Source organism: Monodelphis domestica, chromosome 5 (genome assembly GCF_027887165.1).
Source record: "Monodelphis domestica isolate mMonDom1 chromosome 5, mMonDom1.pri, whole genome shotgun sequence".
In the NCBI taxonomy this organism is placed as follows: Eukaryota; Metazoa; Chordata; class Mammalia; order Didelphimorphia; family Didelphidae; genus Monodelphis; species Monodelphis domestica.
Genome location: NC_077231.1, coordinates 48,093,494 through 48,115,651, shown reverse-complemented (window position 1 = coordinate 48,115,651; position 22,158 = coordinate 48,093,494). Strand labels below are relative to the sequence as shown.

The 22,158-nt window shown below is 37.0% G+C and overlaps 1 protein-coding gene across 1 annotated transcript in view; it reads left to right on the top strand.

The window, feature by feature from the left end:
* The first annotated feature begins 2,337 nt into the window (after nt 1-2,337).
* The window catches only part of TSPAN8 (tetraspanin 8), a 31,612-nt gene continuing 11,791 nt past the window's right edge, over nt 2,338-22,158 (top strand). The window contains exons 1-2 of the mRNA XM_007503049.3: nt 2,338-2,526; nt 7,539-7,699. Coding sequence (XP_007503111.1) covers nt 7,640-7,699 — 60 coding nt within the window. The 5' untranslated portion in view covers nt 2,338-2,526; nt 7,539-7,639. The remainder of the gene's footprint in view (nt 2,527-7,538; nt 7,700-22,158) is intronic.

The following is a 22,158-nucleotide window of genomic DNA, read 5'->3' as shown; positions in this document are numbered from 1 at the left end:
GCTTGACCCTGTTCCACCAAGTGATAGTTACATTAAAAAACTATTTAAAAATATTCCATAGGGACAAACCCATTTAAGAAGATTGTAGGCAGAAATCAGGGAAGTTATGCAGAGAATATACCAGACGCTATACATAGTGAATGAGACAGACAGATAGACATAGATACAGAGACAGAGATAGAGTAGGGGAGAGAGACCGAGTAAAAGAGAAATAGACAAGGAGTGAAAGAAAGAGGCACACTGAGATACAGAGTTAGACTGAAACAGAGGGAAAAAGAGAGAGGGGGAGGAAGGGAGAGAAAGAAACCAAAAGAGAAAGAATAGAGAGGGAGTGAGAGTGACAAAGTGGGACAGAGAAAGTGAGGAAGAGAAACAAGAGAAATGCAACTGGAGAGACACAGAGAGAGAGAGAGAGAGACAGAGACAGAGACAGAGATAGAGACAGAGATTATGGAATGTGTGTGGGAGCTGGTTTTCTCTTATATGTCTGTCAGCCTACTGAAATCTAATCTATACTCTTTATCTCTGGATTTCTCTCCAGAAAGCCTGGAACCATAGAACAACATATGTTCTTTCTTGAAGTGTAAAAGAAAAATGTTCTCTCCTAATCTCTTAGGCCAACCCTCACATAGGCATGCAGTATAGTCATCATTCTCTTTACCATTGAGGAGAGTCTCGTACAAAGATCCCGAGAAAGAACTGAAGGGCTCCGAATGCAGAAAGAAAAAGAAGGAGGAAAGAAAAGAAAAATAAAGATGATGCTGTGATGCATGTATTGTTAGGGTCCCTTTAGAAGTCCAAAAGGAACAGAACAGAGGATGCAATCAGCACAGAGAGGTACTTTATTGCAACACACTTTCACACGCGCAGGGAGGAGCCCAAAGGGAGCAATTTCCAAGGCAAATTTAAATACCCTCGGGGCTGACCATGGAACTTACCGAGGGTCCATGTGGTTATCACACAGGGTTCGTTGGCCTAGGAAGGGTGCTTATCTTGGTATGGTTCACACAGGGTTCGTTGGCCTAGTTCCCTTTCAGTATGTGCCCAAGTGCTTGTCTGGTGGGACAAGACACAAGGAACAGATGAGTACCAGTACCCTGTGTCAACATGGAATCTAGGAACCCCAAACTTGTGGCCTAGTGGGATATGATGAACCCCAAGTTTCAGGACTAGCTTATAGGTTGGAGACCCCAAAGTTTGTGCTTGTTCCATGTTCCCATGGGAATCTACCCTGAAGGGAACCCCAGGCTAGCACTTTCAGATGGAGTGGGAGACCCTGGGGGGGGAGGGATGACAATCCTAGTTGGGTGGGACTAAGCATATGCTAAGGACCCTCTTAGTTTTAGGTTGTCTCTCCTATTGTATCAGAGATCCTTTCCCAAGAAGATCCACACCTGGGCAGGGACCATTCTTTAGTATCCAATGTAAGTAGCCTCTTATCTGAATGTTAATATGAGTCAAAGCATAGAAGGTTTGTTGTATTATTTCCTCATAGTAATAAAACAATTTGTAACAAGGGAGCCCCTGAAAACACTAAGGACTGGCTCTGGAGTCTCTTACCCATCTTTCCTCAGGTTTGGTGGGGTGGTTCTGAGTAGTCAGCCATGCAAATCATAGTTTGAACTCCAACACACTATTATCAGACCATGTAAGTCCAAGAGCTTCAGCATTCAAGCTCCCAAAGTGTAGTAATCAAAGGCAATCATTTTCTCCCACCACATACAGATTGATGCAATCTACTCTACCAATCGCCATCCCCCTCTTGAGGAGGGAGTAAATGGGGTAGAAAACACCTGGGAGACCCTTTGGCAAGGGTGGGGAAATTCTGCCTCAGTTTATGGGCAGTGATGAAGAAGTTGTGAATTGTTTCTCTATCTAAATTGAATGGAATGAAATACGTTTTAAGCGTTTACTTAAAACACTATTACACTGTGTTTAGGAGCTGAAGATACAAATGAAACACTACATAGATGCCTGTTTGAGTGGTTGGAGATACAAAGACAACAGTTAAGAGTTTCTGCCCTGGGAAAAACCTAAGTAGTAAGCACAAAATGCATTAAAAATGTTTCTGGGCAGGGATATTCCTAACCAGGGAAAGGAGGAAATGCCTATTTTAGGAACTGCTACTGGAACTATACCCTGAAGGGAATCGGGATTTCCCCTGGGAGAGAATTTCAGGAATGTGGGGCAATTTGAGGAAAGGTAGGGAGGGACCTAGAATGTCGAATGTTCTGTATTAAAACAATATTAAGGAGGCTGGCTGGTTTAGAATCTGGAGGGGGTATTAAGAAAGATAATATGTAATCTAGATGGGAAAGCAGGTTAGAGCCAGGTTTTGAAGGGCTCTGAAGGGCAGAGTATTTGGTATTTTATCTTTGAAGCAATTGGGAAGGTGGAAAGTTTCCTGCATCAGGTAGATAGTGACGTAACCAGACCTAGGCTTTAAGAATATCAGTTTGGCATACAGTGTAGAGAGCCTAGATTTGAAAAAAGGAAGCTGGTCTGAAGACTACTAGGAAAGCTCCGGTAAGACATTATGCATTATACCAGGGGGCTTGGATCTGGCAGGTGGTTGAATGGGTGTGGGAAATGTGTTCAATGAAAAATTATAGTAGTTGACACCTAATTAGTATTTTTTTTTGTTGGGGGTTGTACAACGTTAGAGTGTGAAAAAGTGAGGTATAGGTATACTTGACAGGTGAAAAACTTAAAGAGGGGACTTCAGTAGACTCCAGTTTGTCAGATGTCTTCATATAGAGTTGATAATTTGTGTTTTGTTTTCTAAAAATATTCAAGTAGCTATTATTTTTCCCTTCATAATTTTTCTGCTGAGAACTACCTTTTCTAATTCTTTTACCATTGTTATGTTGGGAAATGGCTCTTGTTCTTACATATTTGACAATTCCTTACATATCCTCGATGTTAGAACTTTATGTGAGAAATTTACCAGCAAAGATGTTTCCCATTTAACTCTTAACTCATTCTCATTTTAACTCCTTTACCTTTGTTTATGCAAAAGCCTCCCAATTTTATGTAATCCAAATTTTCTATCTTATTTTTCCTTTGTTTAGTAAAAACTCTTCCTCTATAGTTCCCTCCTCTAATTTATAATGAGAATTTTCATGTATAGTTCCTGTATCCTTTTAGCTTATTGTCATAAATATTATAGGAAGCTATATGCCAAATTTCTTGCCAATTGCTTTCCAGTTTCTGAGTGCTTCAGTAGTTGCTCTCTTTGGGTTCAATGTCAAACACTGCTAAAATCTTCAATTGCTTCTCCATTTCTTCTTTTTAAACTATTTTACTGATCATTTTTTTCTATTATTTAAAACCAATTCTAAACAGTTTCTATGATGAGTGCTTTGTAATTCTGTGATCCAATAATGTTCGACTTCCCTCATTTTTTATTATATTCCAAGAGATTTGATTACTTATAGATGAACTTTGTTATTTCTAGCACTTTAAAGTACCACTTTAGTAGTTTGATTGGCACAGGACTGAATAATTTAAATTGCAGCTAATCATTTAGATAGTTATGGATGCACATATACATGTGCATATGTGTGCATAAATATTTTATAGGCCAAACATGAAAAATGAATATATTTCTAATTATTTAATTCTTCATACTACAAAACTGTAAATAGTGTATTTTTTAATTACACTTGCACAGTTCTTATATGTGTCCTGGTAGGTTGGACCCTAAATATATTATATATTCTGTAGTTAATTTAAATGGAATTTCTCTGAATCTTTTTCTATTGGCTTTTGTTGATAATACACATAAATTCTGATAATTTATGTGGGTTTATTTTATATAATATTACTTCCCACAAATTATTAATTAATGTCTAAGCCAGCAATCAGGAAGACTATGATGAAGTTTTTGTGTTTTGAAATCTATCTAGTTTACAGTCTATGGAACATTTGTTTCCAGAGCCATCCTGGGATGTCTGAAAATCAGAATGACTTTTACCAAGTCACCCAGTGTCAAACCTTTTGTGTTATTTCTTCCCTTAGTACAAATATACTTTACTAATGATTCTGAAGAGCTTTTCTCTCTCTGCTAGGTAGTTTGGTTCTATTGGTTGCACTGAATATAAAGGAGATGGGAATTCATTTGAATGAGTTTCCCATGACCCAGAGCTTCTCCACTCTGCAAAGGACTCTGGGTTAATGGACCAGGTTTAATCTTTTGAGCCTGACACTCATTTTCTCATTATTCCTCCATTTCCCACTCTTAAAGAAATCTTGAAAGTAAAGATTAGCTCTGGCTTATGTCTAGTCTTCCCTAAAGTGGGAAATAATGTTCTTTCCTACAAAGGTATCTATAGTTATCAGGTATGAAATATGATTTTCTTTCTTTAACCATAGAAAACACATGATACAGGATTAAGATTTATATGAACAAATATAGGATGCACAAACACTCAAATATCCCACTATACTCATTAGACACAAAGATAATTTGGGGGCTGCTGAACAAATATGCTGCACATACCTTTGACCTTTCAGTGTGGACGTTGATGTCCAGTAGAGGTCTCTCAGCCCTTCAAAGTATGGTCTTAGGCTCTCTGCTTCAGTTATCTGAGAAGCATCCTGTTAGGGAAATCTACCTCTTAGAGGCTGATACCCAACTCTCAAAACAAGCTCATAATCACAACTACCCTTGATGGTGACCCTCCCGGTTAGAGAAATGTCCACTCTGAATCAAAATTCCCTGAATTGAACTCAGAAAAGGAAACAGAAAGACCATGATATAGAGGTGTAGGCCCCTCTCAAGTCCCTTGGGCAGGCATAGGTCACTAATTCTGTGCTTGGCCCACAGGTTGCCATTTATTTGTTTTTTTGCTCTTAGGGTAGAGGGGAAAGGATAAATATTCCATTCCTCACTCCAATCTGGAAATCCAAGGGAGAGAATGAATAAAAAATAAAATTGTTGGGCCATTTCACAGATGATTTTTAGATACTACAAAAGAGGCATTTTTTCTTTCCTTTCTACTGAAAAAGAAAAATGAGATCTTTGTGAAATTCCACAAATTTGAAATGGAAAAAAGTGGCTTTTTTTTTTGCATGCCTAGTTCCTTATGTCTGTCCATATGTAAGTAGTATTTTTCATTACCAGTCATTTGTTATTATTTGATCAACATTCTTAAGTCTTCCAAAGTTGTTCGTTTATACTTCAATCACAACATGGGATTCTCATTTAGATGCCTGGAGGTTTCAAATGGATCCGAGGCTCTGCTGATCATTCCACACTGGGCAGACCCCAGGGTCTCACTTAGTAGATCACAATCACAACAAGCATTTATCTAATTTTAAGGCACAACACAAATGTTTTCCATCTTCGCCTCAGAGCCACTTGGAGAGGCATATGCTGTAATTGTGATTGTCCCCATTTTCCAGATAAGGAGATCCAGCTAGCCCAGGGTGATACAGCTAGCAGGTAGGAGAGTTAGGCCCTCTGGAAACTAAAACCAGCCCTCTAGCTACCCCACCTTCCCTATAAGATAGTCACTATTCCAGGCCACAAAATGTGTTCCACCTCTGAATAAAAAGGCCAGGGAACTACACCTTTAACAGATACCAGCCATTTCTTCTTACTACCATGGGAAAGAGATATTTGGTCATCAATTCCTGAAGTACTTGCCCTTCTTCCTATCCAACTAGGAGAATTGTATAATACAGGAACTACTTGAAGAGGTGGGAGAAGAGTGCCAGGCACTAGGCAGCATAGGGAAGAAGGAGGGCAAAACACACCCAGAAAGCAAACCAAATTATCAAAATCGCTGTAGACTGTTACAGAACCATTCACAGAGCAGCCCCAGAGTGACATGGGTAACAATTAGAAAGGATTCATTGCATCTTATCTAGAAAGTAAGTAATGGAGTGGATAGCCTTAAGAAGGTTCTCCTTCCATCTCTCTCCTTACTTAGGGGGTTGCCCTAAGTTATTTCATATCTATTTACTCTCTGCGAGCTTATCTTTGAGAGCAGATCTCTTATCCCAGTCCCAGGGGCTTTCATTAAAAATAAGTAGTTCCAGAGGAATGTGCTGAATGGGATGTGTATTTTTTAATATGTGGATGCAATTTTTAATAGTTGTTTATCTATCTACATATATTCTGCTGTGTAGCAGTGGGAAGAGCTTTGAATTGGAAATCAGAGATGGAAATCAGAGTTTGAATTTGTTAGGTAAACAGGAAATGGGTGACCATGAGCAAATGTTACATAGTTTCTGTACCTCAATTTCTTCATCTATAAATGAAAATAACAATATTGGTAGGCCTAGCTAATTTATAAGGCTCTGCTGAAGAAAATGAGTTAATCCAGTAGAACATATTTAAAAAAAAAACAAAACTAATCCTTCCCTTCTGTCTTAGAATCAATATTTATTATTGGTTCCAAGACAGAAGAATGAAAAGGGATAGGCTATTGTGACTTGCCCAGGGTTACACACCTACAAAGTGTCTTGAAGTCAAATTTGAACCCAGGACCTTCAATTTCCAGGCCTTGCTCTCTATCTACTGAACCACTTTATTTCTGCTATAATGTATAATCTTTCAAGTCAAGCTGATTCTTTTGTCTTTGATTCCTCAGGGTGTAGCACTCAGTGGGACCTTCAATAAATGCTGGAATTTAATTTGACTTAACCTTAGGACTCTATAAATGTGAATTATTCTTTTTCAGTCATTTCATAGGTGTTAATCTGGCATCTCCAAGATTTCAAATCTAAATATATTTTGTTATGCCTTTAAGGGCTGTCTTAATTTCTGAATTAAAAATATTTAATTTCTGAACAGTTAATAAAGTGTATTAATAATTAAAATAGTTTTAATTTAAATTTTGATTTCTAAAAAGTATTTGTGGTCTCCTAAGTAAATGTAATACCAGGGCAGTGAGGTGGCTCAGTGGATAAAGAGCACTAGTAGAACCTGGATTCAAATATGGCCACCCTATAGACACTTTCTAGCTATGTGACTGGGAACTTAACTCCCTTTCTCTTCTGTCTTAGAGTTGTTACTGACAAGAGAAAGTAAGGGTTAAAAAAACCCCAAACACAAATGTGATATTGAAACTGGTTCTGTTTTCTTAAAGGAAATAGCATCGGAAATATAAAACAGACATGTATCCTCCCATGATAAGAAAAATGTCCTAGGCCAGTTCTAAAATTTCTCCTTTCCCCTAATTAAAGAATAGCCTCCCCCCAAAGTATCTTTAAATTAAAAAAAAAACACACACACAATGCAACAATACAAATAGTATAAGACATGGTGTGGAGCCGGTTGACTTTTGAAATCTACAATGAAACCTCATGATTCTACTTCCCTCTCCCATCCCCCTGAGTAATTTCATATGTGTTTACTTTAGGGGAGGCAATCTTTGAGAGCCAACCAAAAATAATCTTGACCTCTAGTGGCACATGTTCAGCTCCAGATAGTACTTTGTGACATTTAAATTTACTGGTTAATTTTTATCTGTCTCATTAATTGAAAGATGTTTCCTTTGAGTGCGTGTGGTTTCTTTCCTTTGTTACAGAGCCCACAGAAGATCCAGTTGGCACCCTGAGGAACACTGCTGGATACTCCTGTTAAAGAGAATTCTCTTTGAGCCAGTTGATTTCTTACTTCCCTTTAAAAATGGGAGTTGTCAGTGGATTTATAAAATATTCTATGTTTGTCTTCAACTTCATATTCTGGGTAAGTGTATATATTTTTTAAATCACCAACTTAAGAAGCGAAAAGGGGTTTTTATTTGCTTGTTTTAGAATGCAATTCTCTGGCTAGTTTGTGAAATTGAGGACACAAAAGAAGAATTTTCAGAGCCCCCAAGATGTTTATTCCATAAAGTTTTGATATTATAGACATACAATGGATGAAGGACAGGACCCACAATGTTAAGTTCTTTGTAGTTGTCTGTCTGTCTGTCTGTCTGTCTGTCTGTCTATCATTCCATATTGGGAACCCAATTGCAAATCTTTGATCTTGTTTCAAGTCTCCTCCCAAACCTTCTCACATAGGATAAGAACAAGTCAATGGATGTTGGATTCTAGCATGAAAATACACAGGAAGAGAATGACAGGCATGAATAAAAACAATGGATTGGAAAAGAATAGAAAAGAGGACATTTTGATCTTAAAAGTAATAAAGACATTATCACTTTGAAGTTGAGCTTTTCAAATACTATTGTTAAAACCAAAACAAGCTTTTAAAATGTTAAACTCATACTTTCTGTCTTAAGTCTGTTTGAATCAGAAGAGAGGTAAGGGCTAGGCAACAGGGGCTAAGTGACTTGCCCCTGCCTCCAATCATACAGCTATGGAAGTCTTTTGAGATCAGACTGGAACCCAGGACTTTCTGTCTCTGGGCCTAGATCTCCATTAAGCCATGTAGGTGACCTGTAAGCTTTGTTTTTTAATCATGATATTATATTTTGCAAACTAAAAGCCTCTTGATATAAACCAAAATCAAGTGAAAAAACTTGTATAGAATAGAAGTCTATATGTATGTTTAAGGCTAATATAGAGGAAATAGATGGGGAAGGGGAGGGGAAATTATCATTAAAGTTCTGGTATATTTTCAAAATAACTGTTGTAAGCAGGTAGCTAGGTGGCCCAGTGAATTGAGAACCAGGCCAAGAAATGGGAGGTCTGGGTTCAAATCTGATCTTGGATACTTCCTAACTGTATGACCCTGGGCAAGTCACTCAACCCTTGAGTGAACCCTTGCCTGATTCTATGATGGAAGGTAAGGATTTAAAAAAAAAAACCCAAAAAACAAATGACAGATGAGGAATAATAAATACTGGTTAATTTTAGGAAGAATCAATGTATATAGCACTTCAAGGTTTATAATCCACTTGATGAACAGTAACTATTGAAGTCAGTGGTGAACATATCGTTGTGCCTATTTTGCAGATAAGAAAACTGAGGTTTAAGAATAGTTAAGTGACTTTCTTACGTTCATATAGCTAACTAGTAAATGTTAAAGCCACCATTTTAACCAAGAGCTCCTTTGTCTTATAAGTAGTTCCTTCTAGAGCACAGCTATGTGCTACTTGGTGGAAATAACTTAGGTATGAGGCATTTATGGATTGGTTAATTTTTCATCATCATTATTTCATCTGCATCAAAGATCCAAGGTCCTCTTAAAAACATCCCCTGATCCCCTTTATCTTCTGTCTTAGAATCTATCCTAAGTATTACTTTCAAGGCAAAAGAGTGGTAAGGGTTAGGCGATCAAGGTTAAGTGACTTGGCCAGGGTCACATAAATAGTGTGTGAGGTCAGATTTGAACCCGAGTCCTCTCTTTTTCAAAATGGGGGAGTACAGCACAATCATATCAATAAGCTTAATTATTAATTTTAAGCAATGGTAACTGGCCTCAAGGATGACAGATCAAATTTTGCTGGCTTGTTTTTCTTTCTCTAAATGACTTTCAAACTCTTTATGGAGGCTAAGTAACCCAGGTAAAGGAGAAATTAGACAGTAATGTGCTCATGGTGAGAGTCTTAAGAATGGAGGCAGTAGATTGGATAAATTCAGGAGTCATTGGTTAAAGAAAGCTATGCTGTGCAGAAGTTGGTTGCAATGGGAAATTGGAGAACTTCTGGAATGAGAGTTTGAAAGAGTAGTAACCCTCGAGAGGTTAGAGCAATTGCTTCCTTTATTTAGCCCTTTTCTTTTCCATATGTAACTTGAATTTTCCTAGGTCCCCTTTCGCACTTTGTCCTTTTGTCTTGTCACAACCTATGTTCTATTCATGTGTATACGAGCCACACTGACCACCACTGGAATTTAAGCTCCCTGATGGCAGGCATCGTACCAGGGTCATGTCTCTTAATTGAAGGTTCACGACATCTCTTGTCTTTTAGAACCCTTTTGTGCATTTAATGAGTAGAATAAGTTGAACTGAGGAAGGAAATGAGTTTAGACAGTTGAAGTAACTTCTCCAGGGTTACACGAGTACTTTGGAGCCGAGCTGGTTATTGAAACAATGTCTGAATTCATTTCGATTTCACGAACATTTGTGTCTACTCTAAGTAAAGTGGATAAAGACTTTGCCCCCCTTCACACTACCAAATAAGAAGACCCTTAATAACGGAGGATACAATGTATTTACATATAATCTGTAACTAGATTATACTTTGAGAATACTAATAGTTACGGGTATCAAGAGGCTTCCAGTAGAAAGAGAAGGGGAGGAAATTGAGGACTGACACATTCCAGGTAAGGGCTGAGATAAGGTCTTTGCCACCACTTTACAGCACCTTCCCTTGCTTCCATCTCTTCTCTAATTCACTTTCTTAATTCTACTGCTCAGATTCCATCTGGGCTACTCAACAGTTTATACTCCTTGAATGAGATGAGAGTCAATAACTTTTTTTTTAAACCCTTACTTTGTATCTTAGAATTAATACTATGTATTGCTTTCAGGGTCAAAAAGTGGGAAGGGCCAGACAGTGGGGATTAGTGACTTGCCCAGGGTCACCTAGCTAGTAAGTGTCTGATTTGAATATATTTGAATATAGAACTTCCCTTCTCCAGGCCTGGCTCTCAATCCACTGAGCCACCCAGCTGCCCTCAAGAGTCATTAACATTCATTCATTTCAGTGAGATGGAAGACCACTGGGTCTCACTGTCTCTAGGACTCGCCATGTGCCCTATGTCTGTATTCTCTAGACTGGCACCTCCATCTGACCTACTGATGCAAAGGGCCTAACCATTGAACCCTTAAGGCTTCCAGTCCTTTCTATCCACCATGACACTGAACTTTGTGTCTTCCCCAATTGGGACTTGAGTTTCTTTGGAAAGTGGGGCTGTCTCCCTGCTTCTCCAGTATCTCCAATACCAGGCACATCCTCAGCTTTTAAGGAATGCTTGCTCTTTCACTGAGGTTAGAAGTGAAACAGCCAGTTAGCAATAGCAAGAAGGCCAGCCTAGCTAAAACACAGACTTCCTGAAGGAGAATAATAGGCTCAAGAAGGTTGTGCCAGATTGTGGAGGGCATTAAATACAGGGTAAGGAATTTGGCTTTTTTAAAATTTTTATCCCAGAGGCTTCTTAGATACAAGTCTAGGAATTTTTTCTAAACCCCAGAGGCTTCAGGTGGTAACCTAAATGCAGGAATTTATTGTTTATCCTACTGACTTTTAAATGCAAGATAAGCAAATAGGCTGTTTATTCTCCAAGTGTTAGGAGTCTTTGCAGACTTTAGAGCAGAAATGTCACCCTTTTAGGCAGACAATACTGTACTTATTGGCTATTTTTGGGAATAGGGCTTCAGTGAAGAATAGTGAATCTCTCATAGTGGCAATAAGAATGATAATTTGTCAATTGTCAAGATATTTAAAGATTGAGTCTAGGGGCAGTTAGGTGACTTGGAGGATTGAGAGATGGGCCTAGACAGGATGCCCTGAGTTCAAATCTGACCCAAGACATTTCTTAGGTGTGTGAGTCACTTAAGCTCTGTTGCCTCACCCTTAGTACTCTTCTGCCTTCAAACCAATACACAGTATTGATTTTGAATTGGAAGGTAAAGATTTAAAATAAAAACAATGACTAACCTTTCCTATCTTTCCCTCAGAAAGTATGATAGCATTATCTCTTAAATGAAAGATCTGGGCACATGTGTGAGTTTTCGTGGTGGTCCTTGAAAAGTGAACCAAATAATCAGAGGGTATGTTTGTGCCTTTTCATGAAAAGCAGCCTGATGAAGTGGAAAGGGGGCTGGTATGATCTGTGCAACCCTCTGGATTCCCATCTCCTCTTCACACACATTGCCTCTGCCACCACTTGAATCCGATCCCTTAGTAAATTTTGCCCATACCATGAAAGAAACTGGATTAACTGACAAAAGCTGTTAGTGCTTTTATTATTTTTATTGTAGTATTAAGAAAAATGAGATCTGAGATATGTTAATAACTCATAGATGAACTACTCTATGGCTTACAAACCATTCTCCTCTTAGGAACCCTTGAAGTAGCTAGGATAAACATTCTGTCTCTGTCTCTGTCTCAGAAATGAGAACAATGAAAACCTTAGTTGAAGTGACTCCACCTATTGATCCAGAAACATCTATTAAGTTCCCCCTATGGCCAGACATCATGTTGGTGCTGAAATAAATAGGCTGGGTGACCTTTGGCAAATAAATAAATTTATTTTATGTTATAAAATAAATAATATAAATAATATAAAATAAATAAATTTTTTTTATGTTATTCAGGTAGAAATGGTACTAGGACAAGTCACAATTCTCTTCCTTCATATTTCATGTTTTGTGATCTGTTTCACATTTGGGTAAAAATAACTGCTATTTGCATTTGGAAAGAAAATTAGACTCTAAGCTTATTTTTGGTAGTCTCACTTCTCTTAGGGGACAGCTAGGTGACTCAATGAATTGAGAGCCAAGTCAGATAAAATGGAAACATTTGTAAAATGAGACTTGAAAATCCATCTTAAAAGCATTTTAGGGCACAGCTAGGTGAGTCTTTAAGAGCAGGATCTGGAGAGATGAGATCCTGAGTTCAAATCTGGCCTTAAGACAAATCCCAGCTGTATGAACTTGGGCAAGTCACTTAATCCCCAGTTGCCTAGCTCTTCCTACTCTTCTCCTTGGAATCAGTGCATATACAGTATTGATTCTAAGACAGAAGGTAAAGTTTAAACTGAAAAAAATAAAACCAAAAATAAACAAAAAAAACAACCTTGCTCTTAAACTGTTGTGGATCAGTGATGTGTCTGGGTAATTGTGGCCACAGTTTTGTTTGTGACAATACTAAGGTTCCAGTGACATTATTGGTTGGATTCTACAAGAACTTTTTGAAATTTTATTTGTAGGACTAGCATCTGCCTTCTATTAACTTGTAATGATGAAGATTTGATGAAGAATTCTAGCCACCAGAATGGTGTCTTCAAACATTTGCTAAATTTTTGAACCCTTCAATGGTGTGGTGGGCAGCTTCTCTCATTTCTGTTCATAATATGCCGTAAATCTACTGTTTAAGGATAACCCACTACCTGACTCTATTAAGTCATAAACTTTTCTGTCTCAAGAAAAAATTCTGTATGACAGTCTTGTTCATCATTTCTTTGTTAACGATGATGATCGAGTTCTGTTTCCACTCTTTTCTTAGCCATTTTATGGGTCCATTTGGAGATAAACAATTTTCAGTCACATTGGATAAATCCAATGGTATGGACCGATAGTTCCCTTTGCTATTTCTCCTTGAAGTGATCGCTTGTTCCAAAAATACTTCTGCAAATTGCTAATATGCTTTTTGTGCGCTTTGACGTTTTCTGTGAATCCTCTTCCTTCCTTTTGAGGAGTGTTAATCTTTCTGTAGTTGCATTAGGCTGTTAGACCCAGCCTTTTGTATTATGAATACTGCTGTTGTTGAGTCATTATGCTTGTTATATGCTCAGATTAGATATGGTATTTGGCAGGAAACCAGCCATTGAAAGAATTCTGGTCTCTAGACTTTTTTAATAACATTTGTACCTCTCTCAACTCTAAATCTTATATTTCTGAAACTGATGGAAGGTTGATGCTAAGATAATGTTTACATCGGATGGTTGAAGGTAGAGCCAAAGGAGTTTATTTGTAGTAGTTATAGCTTGACTGTATTATTTTCTAGTTATGCCCAATTCCTTGATTCTCCTGCTAATAAAGACGTATGATCTTACATTTATGTCTGTCTATAACTATCTATTTAGATGATATATCACTTAGGCCCAGCTTGATACTTCTAATTTCCCTTGGGAGTGGCAGTGTAGATTTCCTTTCTGAGAGCCACCTTGAATGTGTATAAGACCATGCAATGTAGCTTTTGAGTGAAAGCAACAGTTGTGGGGACTAGTGATAAGTCTTCAGCCAAGAGATGACATCAGAATCTGAAATAAAGTATTTTAAGCCTTCCCACTCATTTTCCCATGTTTAATTTTTAGTTTTGAATGTACCCATTCACAGTCAAGGATTGTGATTTAAAAAGAAAAATCCTTTAAAGGAGGTTAACAATTTGTCATATTAACATTTATTGAAATTACAAAATAATTTACAGGTTACACTGATCTGGTTTTCCTCAAAGTTCTTATTACCATATGTTTTCACAACCACGTCCTTCTAGGCTGACTTGCTTATCTTAAGTCTTGTTAAAACCAGCTGTTTGTTTTCAAGAGATACATTCAGTATGTCAATATATGTTGATGTCTTTGAAGGGAGAGAATACGATATGGGAATTTTTAGTGCCTTTTATTTTGTAGATTGTTGATAGCAGAATCAGCAGCCTTAAAAATCAGTATAGGGGAATAAAAGCCATCTCTTGTCAATCACTTTAGGATCTTGATTTCATCTCTTTGGAATTGAATGTGCCTAGTAGATGTTAGCCCTGAACTAATTGGTTTGTGAGGAGTTAAAATAGATATTTCCAATTTTATTTTTGTACCTTCAAATAAATACTCCTAAAGCTGGCCACACATCATTACCCCTACAAATGCAGCTACCCAGTATCAGAAATGCTACTGACAGGAAAAAAAATTGTGTTTGTGTGTGTGTTTTAACTCATGATCCTACTGTGTGATTTTGGCAAGGCATTTGTGGTTCATGTGACTCAAGCCTGGGGCTTATCTCCTCCAAATCAAAGGAGAGTTCCTGAGAAAGGAGTTCTTGCTGACAATATCTCATGGCCTTCAGATACGATGACCTTGCTACTGACATGCCCCATGGTTCAGTTTGAATATGACTGAAATGTACTAACTTTTTGAAATAATAGGTAAGCTGGGTTTGGTGAGTTATCTTATCTTTAAAATAAACCAACAAACTGACACGTCACCACTCAGCCACTGCTTCTGCCTTTTGCATGCTTCCCAATTTCTCTCTTCCATACCTTGTACTCTATCCACTGAGTCACATAGTTGTCCTGGAAGCCTTTAGCCTAATATTAATTATGATTCAGTGGGAACTTTTTAAAAACTAGAAGAGAAATGAACTTTTAATAATTTCACACCACAGAACTCACTGAATTTAAACAGGAATTTAATAATTTCATCAGTGATCATATTGATGGCTTGAATGAAAAAGTAATACTTAACTTGTTTAGGAAATCAACCCCTAGTCTTTTCGTTTATAAAACTCACTGAATGTGGGAATAGAACTTTGGGATAGCTATAAAGAGGTTTTTTTAGACAAAACAAGTCACAGAATTTGTAGCTATTTTGGAAGATTCAACTTGAACAAAACAGTCAGTTTCAAAAATATTTAGATTCTTAACTCAATTCTCAGTTCACGTTTATTTTTCCAATAGCTATGAAGACTGGAAGTTCTCCTATAAATAAAGAAAGAGTTGTTTTTATTACCTTTCTATGTAGTTTGGCCTTCCAAGTTCAGGGGAGACTAAATTAAAATAATTTCACTTCAGGGCTTCAATGGGTATATGAGATCATTCCTGTGCCTACTCTAATGATGTAAATGGAAACTTCTTCATGTTCTTTCATGCTATGTGATTTTTCTTTGTACTTTCAGAAATCCTTAGTAAGGGGTCTACTGAGCTTCCTGGAGGACCTTTTAAGCCATTTAATGTTACTCTAATAGGACAGCTCTCATCACTCATGTTTCTGTCATCCCTTACTCTGGTCATGCCATGGACTCTGAGCTTCTCTAAATTGTTCATCTCCTGGATGATATTTTCTTTTGGTAAATTTACTGTGGACATTTATTTGTAACATCCTACAGTACATGTACGTTTACCATGCACCTCTCAGTGTCATTTTGAGTCCTCCATGATTTAAAGTGCCAGACACTATGGTGTAAAAGGCCATAAGAAATAGTTCCAAAAAACTGATGTTAAAAAGACATTTAAAGCATGGCACAATTTCCCTTTCCCCAAAGCAGTTTACTTACCTCATCCTCCTATTAAATTTGACCCAGCTTATTACCACTGTTGTCTGTCCAAGATACTCTTATGGATGGACAACAGTTATCCATTCTACTGTATATCTTAAACTCAACAATAGGCAGTCACTATCCATTTAGTTTTTCCTGTGTGAATCTATAAAAATGGCTCAGTCTTGGGCATTTATGGATCTCACTTTTTTTTTTAAACCCTTACCTTCTGTCTTGGAGTCAATACTGTGTATTGGCTCCAAGGCAGAAGAGTGGTAAGGGCTAGGCAATGGGGGTCAAGTGACTTGCCCAGGGTCACACAGCTGGGAAGTGGCTGAAGCCAGATTTGAACCTAGGACCTCCCGGCTCTAGGACTGGTTCTCAATCCACTGTGCTACCCAGCTGCCCCCAATGGATCTCACTTTTTAAATTTTTTCAGTTTTCCAAAGCTTAATACAATTAATTTAATGCCACCCATAAACAAGAATATCCAAAATGTTACTGTGTATCTCATCACTCATCCGCTTATGTAATCCATACTATAGTAATCTTTACATTTGCTGAGATCTTATTGTTTCCATGAGAGGCATCAACTTAATGGATTACATTTATTCTTCCAGTGACTTCAAAAATGGAATTTTAAAATAAGCTTTTAAAATTTAAAAATAAATAAGCTTACCAAGATATTTTATTTTCTCTATTTTTAATTATGTGAAAATAGGTCTATAGTCTGGTCATTTGCAAAAGCCTTCATATTTTCATCAAAGATACAGTTGGTATTGTATATAGATTATTCTAATAAAAATTTTCATTATTATAAGAAAGTAGATATATGTCAGCACTCATTGGTGTCCTTCATCATTCTTTTTGGTAGTAACACTATTATATAGACAGTTAGTAACACTGTAATTTTTTCCCAATCCTGAGGTATCTTCCTCAATTTCAGTTTTGAGAATCTGTCCCTCAATGACTTTGAAATCTGCTACATTCACAGGGCTTAACTTGGTGCTTATTTGGTTTAGTTCAGACTCTTCCTATTCTCTTCTTAAGAACCATCTCCACTTCCCTATCCAATCTGGGCCTGACATGTTAGAGTACAAACATGGTAGTCCTCTGTCACAGGAGAAGTAAAGAGTTGATTATAGAAATGTTGACAGATCTATGTTCCATATTTAATCTACTTACAACTCCAGTTAAACATTTAAATATATAGTTTATGATGATCTAGTTTAACTTAATCCTTTCCTAAGCTTCCTACAAATTCATTTTATTTTTCCTTCTCCTGATTCTTTTTTTTAATTTTTAAACATTATTTTATTTGGTCATTTTCATACATTATTCACTGTAAACAAAGATCATTCCCCCCCCCCCCCCCCCCCGGCCTTTCCCTCTCCCATAGCTGACACATGATTCCACTGGTTATCACATGTGTTCTTGACTCGAACCCATTTCCATGTTGTTGGTATTTGCATTAGAGTGTTCATTTAGAGTCTCTCCTCAGTCTTATCTCCTCCAACCCTGTAGTCAAGCAGTTGCTTTTCATCAGCGTTTTTACTCCCACAGTTTATCCTCTGCTTGTGGGTAGTATTTTTTAGATCCCTGCAGATTGTTCAGGGACATTGCATTGATACTAATGGAGAAGTCCATCACCTTCGATTGTACCACAGTGTATCAGTCTCTGTGTACAATGTTCTCCTGGTTCTGCTCCTCTCGCTCTGCATCACTTCCTGGAGGTTGTTCCAGTTCCCATGGAATTCCTCCACTTTATTATTCCTTTTTGCACAATAGTATTCCATCACGAACATATACCACAATTTGCTCAGCCATTCCCCAATTGAAGGGCATCCCCTCATTTTCCACATTTTTGGCCACCACAAAGGGCGCAGCTATGAATATTTTTGTACAAGTCTTTTTGTCCATTATCTCTTTGGGGTCTTCTCCTGATTCTTATTATTCATGAGGAAATATTACTCAGCTTTTTTGCCATTTTTTTTCTCTGAGGTTTTTAAATTTTTCATTCTTGGTTGCTCTATTTTTCTTCTGGGAAAGAGATCAGAGATCAGTTGCTTGATAGTGGTGGTGTTCTAGCTTCTTTTGGTCTTCTTATTGTGGCAACTGATTTATATCGGTTAAGGATTCATCAGAAAAAGACGATAATCCTTGCTAATATTTTCCTTGATACATTTCCCATTTTATTCATCAATTACTTGTGCAAATAGGCCAGGTTGGAAATACAATTTTATGCTATATTTTAATTTCATTTTGATATAGTAGTTAAAAATATTTATGAATATTTTAATTAAAATGTTTAGTTAAAAAAGTGAGGATTTTGATTTTTGGTGCAGTGTAGAAAATACACCTACTCTAGAGTTGGAGGGCCTGAGTTCAAAACCTATATCTGACACTGAATATGACCTAGAGCAAATTGTTTAGCCTCCTTGGGCTCACTTGTAAAATGAAGGAATTGGACCAGATTAAGAATTCTTAACTTTTTTCGAGTCATGGATCCCTCTGTCAGTCTGTTGCACTCCTCATATTAATGCATAAAATAAAATTCATATGCTTAGGAAAGAAATAAATGAAATTGAAATATAGTTACAGCAATAAAATTATAATTTAACCTACCATAAGGATTAGAGTTAAAATATTTAATATTAAAATGTTAAATTTAATATTAAAATAAATATTTATTTTATCATAAATAAAAATAATAATAATAAATAATAACAAAATATATTTTATTTTAAAATTTAATAATAAAATATTAAATTTAATATTAAAATGTTAAAATATTAAATATTGAAATAATTAAAAAATTCAAGTTAACTCATGCGAGGGTAAGAACCCCTAGAAGAGTTCTTTGAGTTTTCTTCTAGCTCAAGAGCTACGACTTATGATTCAATAGGTCAATGATCTGACTGTAAATACACAGCAGATTTATAAGTAACTTCCACATACAACCAATTATTCCTATCTGGTAAGATAGTCAAGCTTCTGTTGTTGGTGCTGTGACGTTGTTTGAAGTTGGCCACATCTAGCACTTTCTGTTCCTCTTCTTGGAGTATTTCTTTCTTGTCTCAGTAGTCTTTTAAAGGGTCTAAATTTTGTTTATTGTTCCTTGGATAAATATATCATAATTTCCAGGTTAGAATACTTGTCCTGGTAGCTTTTAGGATAGGTAAAGTAATAAATCTGGGCATGAGAGGGAAAGTGGATGCACCTCCCTCTGCCACCCCAACACATTTCTTTAGGTAATATAATCATTCTAGATAAAATGTTATTCACATTCACAAATCAACAAAAAACCCCATCAGAAAAAATACTTTGTTTTAAAGATAAACTAGTATTTAGTAGGGAAAACAGATTATCCAAGGTTTCAGTGTAAGACAGGACAAATAATTATTCTCAATGCAAAATACTTCCAAGAACTTAATATAAATGAACTATAATATCAACCTGCATAAAGACTATCCTCAACGTGAAATCTCTTTGAAAGGAACCAACCTTCCTTCCTCTCTTCCCTCCTTGTCTCTGTCTTTGTTTCTGCTTCAGATGTGGTTGTTGAGGAGAGTAAGGGACTTTTGTGATCATGATTTATGGTGTTCAAGGATATTTAGTCTAGAGAAAAGAATTAGGGAGACGATATATTCAATTTTTGTTATGGAAGAGAGATTAGATTTATTTTGCCTGGCCCCAGAAGATGAAAGAAGCAAAGCTGGAGAGAGGCAGGTTTTGACTTGATGTAAGGAAAATGTTGGGTTCCCAGAGGTGGCCTCTGGTAGTGTTTCTCAATAGATGTCTTTAACTGAAGATTGGATAACTACTGGGGCTGTGAGGCAGTGTTATAGAGAAGAGTGTTGGTTAGGTACTAGGTGGATTGGGATCTCAAGAAGTATGAACTAATGCACAATAAAGTGAGTATATTATTTGTTAGTTATTGTTTATATGTAAAAACTAGCAACAGAACAAGAAAGAAATTTGTGAGGATAACATTGTTCAAAAATATTGTTAAAAAACATGACTCGCCCAACTTTGCTGAAAAACTTGAAATCAGTGAAGTAATGAATGGTCTCCTGAGGTCAGATGATGATGTGTTGCTCCCTCTACTCACTCCATCCTCCCTACACCTGACAGAGTTGATGGAGTCAAGTCCAGAAAGAGAACACATTTTTGAACATGATCAGTGAGAGGATTTGTTTTGCTTGACTTATTTGTTGCAAGATGTTTTCTTTTTTCTTCTTTAATTTGTTTCTTACTTTCCTTACTCTAAAAGCTACCATGACAAGTATTCTAACCTGGAAATAACTAGAGAGATTTTAAATCGAATAACAATAAACAAAGTCTAGACTCTTTATAAAAGACTTGAGTCCAGAAAGAAATACTTCAAGAAAAGGAACAGAAAGTTCTAGATATGGCCACCTTTAAACACCTTTAAACAATGACACAGCAACAACAGAAACCTGACTATATCTTAAGAGGTAAAAAATAACTCATGGTATATGGAGAAGTTATACATAAATCTGCTTATGTGTTTTATTTCTATATAGTTGGAAATGAGAAGGGGTAAGCAAAACTGCTGCCCTTCCAAAAGAGGCCCATTGAAATGTCTTTAAAAAAATTAATAGAAGCAGGAGCAGCTGGGTAGCTCAGTGGATTGGGATCTAGGCTTAGGGAGGGGAGGTTCTGGGTTCAAATATGGCCTTAGACACTACTTAGCTGTGTGATCCTGGGCAAGTCACTTAATCTCCATCGTCTAGCCCTTACCACTCTTCTGCCTTGGAACCAATACATAGTATTGATTCCAAGATGGAAGATGAAGGTTTAAAAAAGATGAATAGAAGGGAATTATATCCTCTATTTAAAAGCAAGGTATAAAATGGAGATTCATGGTTCAATCCTCTTTGTTTTGCTCCATACATATGAATTCTGCGTCTGTCTTTCTCTGTATCTCTGCCTGTTGTGCTTAGGTTCAGGATAAAAAGAACAGATTTCTTTAAAAGGAAAGAAATGAGAGATGATGGCAGCTAGAAACTTAAGGGAGTTACCAGCATATATACTTCTGGTCCTCATCAAATGGGTATGGGGATGGGAATGAGGGAGATGTCAGCAAGGTAGAAACAGTGGGTTTCCTTTGAAGTTCCCTGGTATATCTAGGGCACCACAAAAGCTTTTGCCAACACTACCACGAACTAGACATCAAAACATAAAATTTAATACCCAGAGTAGGCATCCAACTCATGGCGCTCCATTAGGTAGAGGAGTGCCAGGGGAACTGGACTTAATGAATTTTATGGAGTCCTGTTCCTTTCTTCTATCAGCAGACTGACCAGGTCTTAGAAGGTGCAGTTGAAGGTCTTCTGTTTAGTACTTTAACAGACAGTCCAGAATTCTTACCAATAAAATTTCCTTGATTTATTCAATTTTTTGGAGGCCATAACATACATCTTAACTCACCCTGCTCCCCCAAATGCAAGAATTTTACTGAGAATCCGTCAATGTGTTTCACATTTTATATAATGGCTATAGTCCAAATTAAATAATCTGCTAGAGTCATTAAGGAGTTACAGACTTTCCTCGTTGTTTCTTTCTTGGTGAGTTTTAGAACCAAACAAAGAGGGGAACAAAAACTGCAAGCATTCACTTTATTGGAATACACAAACCTTACTTATATCCCAGTTGCTTAACGTGGAGTTTTGTCAAATACCCTCTTGTCCCCTGCCTACCCCAACCAGCCCCCTGCCTGCCTCTTGCATTATGAATGAATAGTTGGCAATCAGTCAGCTATTCATTTCATCCTTGGTCTGGAAAGCCTTCTTGGAGATGAACCCAAGGGATTAGTAAGAATATGTTGTCTTTAAATGGCTGGAACTTGTTTTTGACCTCATACATAGTGTCTATTAAAAACACACAATGGGAATTTTAAGTGTGTGTATGCGTATATATACATTTATATACATAAATATGTATGTGTGTATATATATTCACTTGGAAATTTATTTCACTGCCACAGATCCAGAGATTGTATATGAAATACAGACACATGTAGTCATTGATGAATCTGTTCTTTTATTTAAGGACACACTTTTTGTAATTTTACTAGTTATAGACCAGAGAAGTAGAGGCTCATTTTGCCTTGGTTGTATCTTAACTTAGAGGCAACATGACCAGTAGTAGGTAGAGAGCTGGCTTTCAAGACCTGCCTTGCCAAATAGCTGGGTCACATGGCTGTGACCATGGGCAGATATTTCACTTTGCCCTGGCAATTCTTTTAAGATTCTCAG